The sequence below is a fragment of the Loxodonta africana genome, chromosome 8 (genome assembly GCF_030014295.1).
Source record: "Loxodonta africana isolate mLoxAfr1 chromosome 8, mLoxAfr1.hap2, whole genome shotgun sequence".
In the NCBI taxonomy this organism is placed as follows: domain Eukaryota; kingdom Metazoa; phylum Chordata; class Mammalia; order Proboscidea; family Elephantidae; genus Loxodonta; species Loxodonta africana.
In genome coordinates, this window is record NC_087349.1 from 106,104,484 (window position 1) to 106,115,640 (window position 11,157).

General features: G+C 43.0%; 1 protein-coding gene across 6 annotated transcripts in view; it reads left to right on the top strand.

The window, feature by feature from the left end:
• The window catches only part of BLVRA (biliverdin reductase A), a 64,974-nt gene that overhangs the window by 35,857 nt on the left and 17,960 nt on the right, over window positions 1-11,157 (top strand). For all 6 annotated transcript variants that reach the window (XR_010322782.1, XR_010322783.1, XR_010322784.1 and 3 more), the window contains 3 exons: window positions 174-271; window positions 4,261-4,368; window positions 7,131-7,302. Coding sequence is in view for 3 of the 6 variants with exons in the window: in XM_010587152.3 (XP_010585454.1) it covers window positions 174-271; window positions 4,261-4,368; window positions 7,131-7,302 (378 nt within the window). In the remaining 3 variants the exon portion in view is untranslated. The remainder of the gene's footprint in view (window positions 1-173; window positions 272-4,260; window positions 4,369-7,130; window positions 7,303-11,157) is intronic.

The window sequence follows — 11,157 nt, forward strand, 5'->3', positions numbered from 1 at the left end:
TTGTCACTGATCCTGTCCGCCATTTCTTCATGACACATTGGCACACAAAGGGGTGTAGTGAGCAGACTTTTATATACTCGGGCATTTATGACATTCTGTTTTCTGTCATGCCAGGCCTTTTAGTGAAGCTTATTTCAAGTGTACTTTTCCTGTATTTATCTCTTTTTCCAAAGGCAGTTCCTGAATGCTGGCAAACATGTCCTTGTGGAATACCCCATGACGCTGTCTCGGGCAGCAGCTCAGGAACTCTGGGAGCTGGCTGAGCAGAAAGGTGACGTATGTTCTGTCTGTCTGCAGCGTAGACCTCTTCTGTCTCTAGGGTTTCTCTGGTACTGTCTTGTTGCTTTAAAACTTAACCCGCATTTCAGATACGTTGCCCTGGCTACACTGGACCTCTGGGGCTGTACTGGGTCTGTGGGGCTGCATAGCCCCTTCCCATCCTTTCCTACCACATACTGAGGGCACACATGGGGGCTGGGTGGGGAGTGCCAGGTAGAAGAGTGGGTGGGAATTTAGAAACTTAGGTTTTTTTACTCTGATGAAACATGTGAATTAGCTTCCCCCTGTGCTAATGTCTTGATATTATTTTGGTTATATTTATGTGATATTTACATTGTTAATAGAAAATACCCAAATCAGAGTAACTGATTGTCTTTCATATGTACTTTGTAGTTTCTCAACAGGAATAATCATTTACTAAATGTTCACTATATCACAGGAGCTTGGGAACTCCACTAAGTGCATCATATAAGTCTTTTTTTCTTTTAATCTCCTAGAAATCCTTGGTGTTAGGTATTTTGTCTGTCAGGCTCTGAAGTACTCCCTTGTTCCACTAAGCCCCCTCTCTCCTGAGGTCTTCACACCTTACAATAACTGGCCAGCCCCTCTAGGGAGGCAACAGAATGAACTAGAATGTGTAGGGATCGGAGGCGCTGGTTAAACGAAGTTTGAATCACAGACTCTCTTTGTTTCAACATGTGCTATTGAAAATCTTTAATGTATGAACGAAGTATGGGAACAATTGTAATGAAAATCACCGAACACAGCACCTTGTGCGTATCACTGACATAGACTAATCACACTGTAGTGAAACTCTTCCGTGTCTTTCTCCAGCACTGGGCTGTGCGCCTGGAGAACAAGGACCATCTTTCCCCTCTATAGTTCTAGCAGCTGAACAGTACCTGGAACCTAGTAGTCCTTCAGTAGATGGTTGTTGAACGAAAAGATGAGTGAACGAATGCAAAAGTGAAAGAGGCTTGAGTATCATTTCTCGTGGTACAGATGCCCGTGGAGGAAGTACAGGATGCCGAAGTGTGCCCCACAGATGGTGTCCTAGTTGCGGAGGGAATATGTCCTTTGACAGTGGTGAGCTCTGCTGGTCGCCATGCTAACCAAATGATGGCCAGCATGGGTCAGCCTGGCATCACCAGCCTTCTGGTGCAGTGCTGTAGTAAGTACACAGCATCACCCGTGGAGTATTCTTGTAAATTATTTACCTGAGTACAGTGGAGGTTTAGAGCACAAGTCCAGTTCACAGGAAATGCAGGGCTTGAGAAACAGATGACACCAAGCAAATTATACTGGGGGACATTATACAAGGCATCAGGCTAAGTTTCTTCAAAAAGACAATGTCCCGTGCATAGTAACTTACTTCTAAAGAGTACAGAATGGAAAATGGGAAAAGAGTCACTTTACAATGAAGAAGCCAGACAAACACTATCTCAACCAGATGCTTGTTACGTTGAAGCCTTGGTACGAGTCCCTTACGCATAATCTGGGTGATCATGAATGGATTAAAAAAACAAGGAAGCCCTTAACCATGCAGTGACTTTTGTTTTCTGGGAAGGGGATTCATAACCCATTTTAGACATGTTGATTAGCAGCTTTGATGTGATGGTTATTACCCTGTGAGACTGTGCTCAGTACTAGGGATACAAAAAGATAACCCTCGTCCTTGAGTTCACCCCGTCAAACTTTCACAGACCTTCACAGTCAGCACTATTAACACACCTGTTGAAAGGGAATTTAGAGTCCATCTTATTCAACTCTGCATACTTAAAAAAATGTTACATTATTTTGAATGGCCAAGGTTATAGATCAATTGGACAAATAGGACAGGGGTCTGGCAGTCTAATAGTGACTGTGCATACCCAGAGAAGTTGAAATATTTAATGTAAAGAAGGAAAGACTAATGGAAGACCTGATAGCTGCCTTCAGGTATGTTAAAAGCCCTTCAGTAAAATCAGTTGCCATCGACTCAGCTCTGACTCATGACAACCACGTCTGTGTCAGAGTAGAACTGCGCTCCCCAGGGTTTTCAATGATTGGAAGCAGGTTGCGAGGCCTTTCTTCCAAGGCACCTCTAGGTGGACTGGAGTCACCATCCTTTAAGGGTAGCAGCCGAGCATGTTAACCATTTGCACTACCCAGGAATTCCAAAAGCTCTCAGGAAGAGAAAACCCATACGCTGCTCCAGTTGGTAAGGGGCAGATCATAGAGACAGAGGCCACAACTTCATATAAGAATTTCCTAAGAACCATAACTGTTTCAACATTTGTACTTAGGGTGCCATAGAAATCAGACTCAGCGTTGGGTGTCATGTGGTTGGCTAGTACTTTCTGCATTTTAAATATCACAAATGGAACAGAAAATCCTATTTCCCTTTTCATAAAATTAAGAGACAGAAATGAAAGGAATCACGTTAACAGCACGGGGCCTGCTCTTTGCTTCTGCTTTCTCAGAATTAGGAAACACGGTTCTCCAGCCCCACCCTTCATCCCAATCTGAGGGGATAGCTTGCCATCTTTGACACATTTAAAACAAGAAGTGGTGCAAACTTTTTCTAGCACTTGCATCAGTGATTGAACTAGTTCTAAAGCTAGAATCTGATGGCATGAGAATTTCTAAGGAACATTTCTTTTCCTCTGCAAAAGCAGCTCTGAGTAGATCCACACAAAGGCCCTTGAAGAAACTTGAGTAATGATTCTGGTACATGTTATTCACCTGAATAACATATTGAATGACCTTGTCTCTTTTAAATTGAGCTATAACTTACATACAATAAAATGCAGGGATTTTAAGTGCAGCGTTTAGTGAATTTTGACTAAGTAGACACCCATGTAACTACCATTCCAGTCAGCATATAGAACTGTGCCCTTAATGTTCTCTTAATCACAAAATAGTTGTGGTATTTTGTGAGGTTTCTGGACTAGATGGGGAAAAAAATCACAAAAGCAAAAAATTTTAACTTTTTCTTAGAATCCAAAGTTTTAGTTGTGAATATTAAGGCTTTATCCTCCCTCCAACCTGGATCGTTAAAAAAAAAAAAAATCCTCTGGTTCTTCCTGCACTTTGAAATGAAGAGTCTAATTTTAACATCCTCCTTTCCTCTTGAAGGTCCCTCTTCTATCCGTGTTCTACATTTTTGTGCTGCACTGCCCCCTTCTGTCCAGAACAGAAGCTAACACCTGGCTGGCTCTCAGACATGTCCCTGAGATCCCCTTGCCTTTAGGGACAATGGATGCCTTGTTGCTTTGTCAGGTTTTCATTTCTGTTGGAAGCTTAGAACTGGCTCCACCACTGCCGGGGCTTCCAGGGGTGTGGTGATGTCCTTTCCCTGTACCCAGGCTGGTTCAGACCGCTCTGTGTCCTTCTGGAGGAAGTCTCTAGGATGCACCACTATCAACAAGTCAAGACGACTGCCTTTTGTCTTTCTTTCTTTTTTTTAGTAAAATGTATATAACAAAAACTGTCCTATTTTAACCGTTTTTAAGTTTACAATTCAGGGACATTAATTACGTTCACCGTGTTTCGCTGCCTTCACCACTACCCATTTCTAAAAGTTTTTCATCACCCCAAATAGAAACTCAGTGCCCCTTCCGCACTAACTCCACCTGCCCCCTCACCAAGCCCTGAGTAACTGCTAATAAACTTTTGTCTCTCTGCATTTGCCTTCTCTACACATTTCAGATGAGTTCACACGCTATTTGTCCCTTTGTGTCTGACTTACCTCACTCAGCATAGTGTTGTCAAGTTTCATCGATGTCGTGGCGTGCACCACGACTTCACCCCTCTTTCTGGCTGAGTAATACTCCATTCTATTAGGTTCCACATTTTGTTTTTCTGTTTATCTGCTGATAGACACTTGGGTTGTTTCTACCTTCCGGCTGTTGTGAATAATGCTACAGTGAACATTGACGCACAGGTTTCTGTTTGGGTCCCTGAATAACCACCTGTCTTACTTCCTGTTTGTCACGACAGGAAAAATTCTGCATGAGGAGCATGTTGAACTCTTGATGGAGGAGTTTGCATTCCTGAAAAAAGAAGTGGTGGGGAAAGACCTCTTGAAAGGATCTCTCCTCTTCACAGGTCAGTTTGAGCGGGGCCGCAGGTCATCCTTGTGGAGAGGCCGGAAGGTCTGTTGGGTTTTGTCCCAGCTTCCTGAGATGTGAGTCTGGATTCCTTTCTGTTAGAGACTCTCTGACTCGGGGCCAGTTTAATTTAATTTTCCCATACTTCAGTGGACAATAAAAATAGCTAGTTTTATTCTTCCTCCGGATGAGATTTCATTCCTTAGTCGGCCTCAGGTGAAAAGTGTGTTAGAAATTAAAAGCGTGTCTATGCTTCTGTCCCAATCTATTAGGTAGAATTTTCCCTCATGAAATCTTAACAAGTTGGAGATCTCTCTCCACAGGAGATGGTACATGAGCCCTCTCTTTTTAAAAACGACTGGGAGACGGGTCCTGGAAGAAGAAAATATTTGTATACTTCTTATTGAGGAACAAATAAATATCGGACCCTCTCTCCCCCACCAGCAAGTGACAGGAACCTCAGCTGCAGCCTCACTGTTTGATCGAGACATTTTTGGCTGTTGACTTGGTATTGGCCATTGCCTGAGCAGCTCCATTAGCCATGGGAAATAAGGCGTCCTGGTGCCTCCTCCTTTTGAGGTCACCTTTGGGAGGACTCTATCCCTGCAGCCTTATCTGGCTACACTTGGGTATTTGGGCTACCTTTCCTGAGGGCTTTCATTACAGAAAGGAGGCTTGATGTGGCCTGACATTGGTGAGTGGTAAAACCGCTCATGTATTCATGAGTTTGCAGAAAATACAGTGGAACCTCATTGAATCCTTTCAAAAGCCATCTTCATCCTTTAAAATGAGGATGTAATGTGAGTTACAGCAACAAATAATAATAGCCATTACCCTGTACCAGGAACTGTGCTAAGTATGTGAACATGATAAAACAAACCTATAAAGCGGGTATGTATTAGCCCCATTATACAGATAGAGACACTGAATCTTAGAGAGGCTAGTAGCTTCACCAAGTTCACATAGCAGTTGTGTGGCAGAGCCAGATCCGAGCTCACTCTGTGATGACGTAGCTCAGACTTCTAGTGGCTGATCAGTATTCTGTCCAAAGAACTAGAGCAGACAGGAAACCAGCCTAGTGAGATCTTTCTTTCATTTGTGCATTTGATTTTTAGGGCCTAGTGATTTTAGACCGTGTTGTGTCTTCATTTTTTTTTTTAGTTTTCATTATTGCTGCCTTTTATTATCAGTATCTTTATAAATCCAATCTTTATTTGTCTTTGAGTGTTGGCAACATTACATATAAACTTAGATATATTTTAATGCATACATTAAAAAAAAACACACAAATCATAAAAATTTACTCTGGTGATGAAGAGTTGGACAATGCTGGTATTTTGTCAGTTGCAGTAATAATTCCACTTGTGGAAGGCTCTGGATTCTGTATTATACCTGGGAATGGGGATGGTGTTAGAAAATTACGTTTGTCTGTGTGGTCCTTTTCTTTTTTCTTCAGATATTTCCCAGTAACATTTCACTGCTTCCGGAATCTGCCTATTGACTTTATCAGCAAAGCAGTCAACATTTGGGTCTGTGTTTGCAAGCAACTGAAGCCCCTGGTTTAGTTTAGAAAAAACTCCAGCTAATCCTTTCACTATAAATTTTTTTTTGACAACTTCTCTCCTTCCTCTTCCTCAGTGCTTCTGTCTTTTTCAGCATTTCTTTGTTCTTCAGGATCCATTGAGTCCTGATCTATCAACTCTTCTTCCTGACCTATGAGCCCGTCCGCATTGGTGATACGAGGTTCTAAATTCAGCGTCCTTGCCATTTGGATGATTTTTCTGCCAATCTCATTCCTTATATTACCTTGATGAAATGCTTGGAGCATGTTCACATAACTCAGCAGTTTTTTCCGTATCTCCTGCATGCATTTTTCCATAAACTTCCACCCAGGAAGATGTGCTAGTGATAAGATGTTTAAAAAAAAAAAAGAAGGGATGGTTGTAAAGTGCCGTTTGTTGTAACTTGAATGTGTCGTTAAGTTGGGGACTAGCTCTGTCACTTTTCTTGGTGTAAATAGCTGTTACCGCTATCAGGGTGCCTTCACTTTATTGCCATTTACGTGACAGTTATATGGTATTTATAAGAATACTGCCTTGAGGGGATAAAATACTCTTCCTGCCTCTTGAACAAGACTACTTTAAATCAATAACAGAATACGTATATGTGTGTATACATATGTACGTATTTCTATGCACGTATAGATAGTATACATATGTATAGATACATATCAACCAAAAGTCAGTTGCTTTTGAGTCTGTTTCAGCTTACAGTAACCCCATGGGTGCAGCATGGTATTGTGCTTTGTAGGGTTTTCATGGCTGTGACCTTTCAGAAGAAGATTGCCAGGCCTGTAAAAATGAGATGCCTCTGGGTGGGTTCTAACCTAGTGGTTAACCATTCGCATCACATAGTAACTGCTATAGGTATATACCTATGCGTATATATCATGAGCCTGAAGCATTTTTTTTAACCCTACTTGCCTAGATTGACTGCTATTTCTAGTAAAAAATTTTAATATAACTTTACTAATAAAATGGAATTTAACAAACAAGAAAAAGGGGAGAGGCTTTTATGAAAGAGGTTAAATTAGCCACACAATTTTTTTCAGTGTTATTAGTCTTGCACACACACCTGTAAGGCAGGGTCACACTTCCTGATCACCTAGCCACTTCTGCTCACTGCCCGGTCACCTCTCATTTCCCGTTCCCAACGTATTCTGTCATTTCCCATTCCCAACGTGTTTGCGATTCTCCACAGCTGGCCCTTTGGAAGAAGAGCGGTTTGGTTTCCCAGCGTTCAGTGGCATCTCTCGGCTGACCTGGCTGGTCTCCCTCTTTGGGGAGCTTTCTCTTGTGTCTGCCACTTTGGAAGAGCGAAAGGAAGACCAGTACATGAAGATGACTGTGTGCTTGGAGACTGAGAACAAACGGTGAGTCACAAGAGACTGTGAGGGGAGGAGACCTAAGGACTGACGGTTCACGACGAGGAATCCAGAGGGGGGATGGACCCACAGCCCACCTCCCAGAGTGCCCTCTGCCTCTGCGGACGGGCCAGTTGCTGATACTTCACTTGCGCAGCCTGGAAGGTCAGTTCGACAGACAGGATCCCATTGGCCAGTAAGTAAATAGAGGCTTACAGAATTCGAGCAGGTTGCTGAAAACGCGCAAGTCATTAATAATCAAATTTAGTAGTAGAAATCGAGTTATCTCTATGACGTGAAGTTTTCAAGTGTTTTATTATGAAAATTTTCAGGTATTGAGTGAAGTTGAATGAGTTTTTTCAGTGAATACTTGTATACTTACCACCTGGATTCTGCCATTAACGTTTTGCTTTGCTTACTTGTTCCATCTGTCCAAATATTCATCTCTCCCTGTGACCAGAATTTAAAGTTTTGTTTAGCAGCTTTATTATCACGTGGCACGGTTGCACTGTTCCCAAAATGTTGTAACATTTACTTCTCGTTGTTGATGTTAGTTGCCGTTGAGTTGGCTCTGACTCACGACGACCCCATGTGTGACAGGATAAAACATTGCTGGGTCCTGCTCCATCTTCATGATCATTGTCAGGCTTCAGTCCATTGTTCCTTTCCAGTACTGTGTCAGACAATATTCTGTTGTAATCCGTAGGATTTTTGTTGGCTAGTTTTTGCAAATTGATTGCCAGCCCTATCTTAGTCTGGAAGCTCTGCTGAAACCTGTCCACCATGGGTGACCTTGCTGGTATTTGAAATACCAGTGGTATAGCTTCCAGCATCACAGCAATACACAAGCCACCACAGTATGACAGACTGACAGACAAGTGGTGATTTCTTATACCAAGTCTTTTTTTTTTTTTTTTTTTAAGAAAAGCATGTTCATGAGGGCTTCAGAGCATTTTTCTAGTGTTTCAGGGAACACAATGTGCGGTGTGGAGGGAGGAGTTACACAGGAGAGGCATGCATGGGATGAGGGCGGGAGAGATGGCAGATACCATACCAACATCTTCAGCTCACACAGCATTTTCCACTTCACAAAATGCCTTTTTAATCTCTCAACACCACCACAACATACTGTATGCTTGTTATTAATATTTACTTTTACTGATGAAGAGAGGAAGGTTTAGGGAACCTCTTAATTGACGTTTTTACATTCCCTCAAATCCTAAGCCTCTATGCTATATGGAAAGACACGAGAAACTTCATTAGGTGGGTCAGAATAGTTGGAATACCTCAAGTCTGTTTCTATCCAGCATCAAAAGGACACAGTGAACTGTGTCCAGTGTCAGGACACAGTTGCATGAAAGTTAGTCTTTGCCATCACATTCCAGAACGTGTGAGTGGCTGCATTTTGATTTAAAAACAAAAAGCTATCCAAGGGAATTCATTTACTATTTTAGGTGTAGTTAGAGCAGCTTTTTGGTAGAGTTTGTAATTTTTATTTTCTCACATTTGAATCAAACCAAAAAATTGCAGTGGATGGGTTGGATGCCTTACTTTTACTAATTTAACTGCTGTTTCCTGACCTGAATATGGATTTCTGATTTATGGGCTAGCATTAAGTACACATGAATCATTTCAGTGACATCCAGGATAGAAAATTTGCTGAACCACAGTTCTTCAGAGCAGGCCGATCCTTGCTGGGCTGACATACACTGTGTGGGAAAAAGAAAAGCTGTCTTGTACTATGGACATAGCCCTGAGTTCAGACTGTACCTTGGGAGAATGCTTTGGGGTTTACGGGCCTCACCTCTGTCTCCCAAAGCTTATCTCAGTCTGCAGGCTGGATTCTCTTTCAGCTGAAAGTAGACACTTTTCCAAAGCTTGTCATGACACACTAGGAGTCACTGGGGACGTGGCTCCTTACATTATAGTTACCTTCAGGCAACATGGTGGAGTGGAGGAGAACATGGCAGGGGCATGGGGTGGGGGTTTGTGATCTTGAAAGGTTACCAATGAAAGGACTAACAAGACAGTGATCGTCACAGGACGGATCCCTGTGATAACAAGGGCGGTTGTTGGTTAGCTGCTGTTGAGTTGGCCCCCTACTCGTGGTGACCCCATGCACGACAGACGGAAACGCTGCTCGATCCCTTGCCATCCTTATGGTCAGTTGCAGATCAGCCCATTGTGATCCATAGGGTTTTCATTGGCTGATTTTCAGAAGTAGGTCATCGGGCCTTTCTTCCTAGTCTGTTTTAGTCTGACAGTTCCACTGAAACCTGTTCAGCATCATAGCACCATGTAAGCCTCCACTGACAGATGAGTGGAAGCTTTTCACAACGTGCTTGGCTGGGAATCGAACCCAGCTGTCCTGCATGGAAGGTGAGAATTCTACCACTGAGCTACCTATGCAAGTGCTAAGATTAGCTAATATTTGAGTGCTGGCTACATGCCAGCACAAGGCCTAGGCCTTTTACAAGGATTTACTTGTTTAATCTTTACACTAGCTGTCTGAAATATTGTATTATCACCTAGGAAACTGAGGCTCAGAAAGGTTAAGAAACTTGCCCAAGGACACAGAGCTAATGAATGGTGATGTAGAATTCAAACTCAGGCAGCCTGTCTCCAAACCCCAAGCTGCCACGCCTTCTCCCCAGCAGTGGGAAGGGAGTATCACGGAAAACACACCAGACCCTGTCTGTACCTTGTCACAGTCCTCACACATCAGTGGGGTAGATATTAGCCCCACATCCCAGAGTTAGCCAGGAAACTGACTCTCAAACCCATGTTCTTTCCATTTTACCAGACGTTTTCAAGCTTTTAAAAAATTTTTTCTTTGTACTTTAGATGAAGGTTTACAAAGCAAATTAGTTTCTCACTAAACAGTTAATACATATATTTTGTGTCTTTGGTTGCCAACCCCATGTCAGCACTCTCCCCTTCTCGACCTTGGGTTCCATATTACCAGCTTTCCTATCCCCTCCTGCCTTTTTGCCCTTGCCCTTGGGCTGGCGTGCACATTTAGTCTTATTTTGTTTTATGGGTCTGTCTCGTCTTTGGCTGAAGGATGTACCTCAGGAGTGACTTCAGTACTGAGTTTAAAGGGTGTCAAGGGACTGTACTCTCAGGGTTTCTCCAGTCTCCATCAGACCAGTAAGTCTGATCTTTTGTTTTTTTGTGAGTTTGAATTTTGTTCTACATTTTTCTCCAGCTCTGTCCAGGACCCTCTATTGTGATCCCTGTCAGAGCAGTCGGTAGTGGTAACTGGGTACTGTCTAGTTGTGCTGGAGTCAGTGTGGTAGAGACTGTGGTAGTCGTGGTCCATTAGTCCTTTGAACTAGTCTTTCCCTGTGTGTTTGGTTTTCTTCATTCTCCCTTGTTCCATGTGGTATGAGACCGGTGGATTATCTTAGATGACCACTCACAAGCTTTTAAGACCCTAGACTCAAGATTTTTTTAAAATAAGCATTAGGACCCTTTCTTCCACCCAACTCTTACATGGCTACCCAGTATATAAAGCAGCACAGGTGTTTACTCTCCCATGGAGTCCAGCTGGCGGGAGTGGTGCCAAAGCCACTGTTGGGCACTTCCACCTCAGGCAGATACTGACACTGGGCTGTGAGAAGCAGCTCCTCTTCTACTTTTGCAGGTAGTCAGTGCCCAGGTTGGTAAGATTGATTTGCTTTGAATGCTAATATTTGCCAAAGGCAGTTGTCATGGGAATACCCGCAGAAGGAGCGTCTGTGAAGCTGTCAGGCTTGTTGGTCCCGGTGTCTGCAGCCATGTGCTGCCCAAATCCAAATGGGGAACATCCACCTGTGGCCCAGGTCCCCTCAGCTTTACTCCAGCCACTTGGCAGGAAAGTGC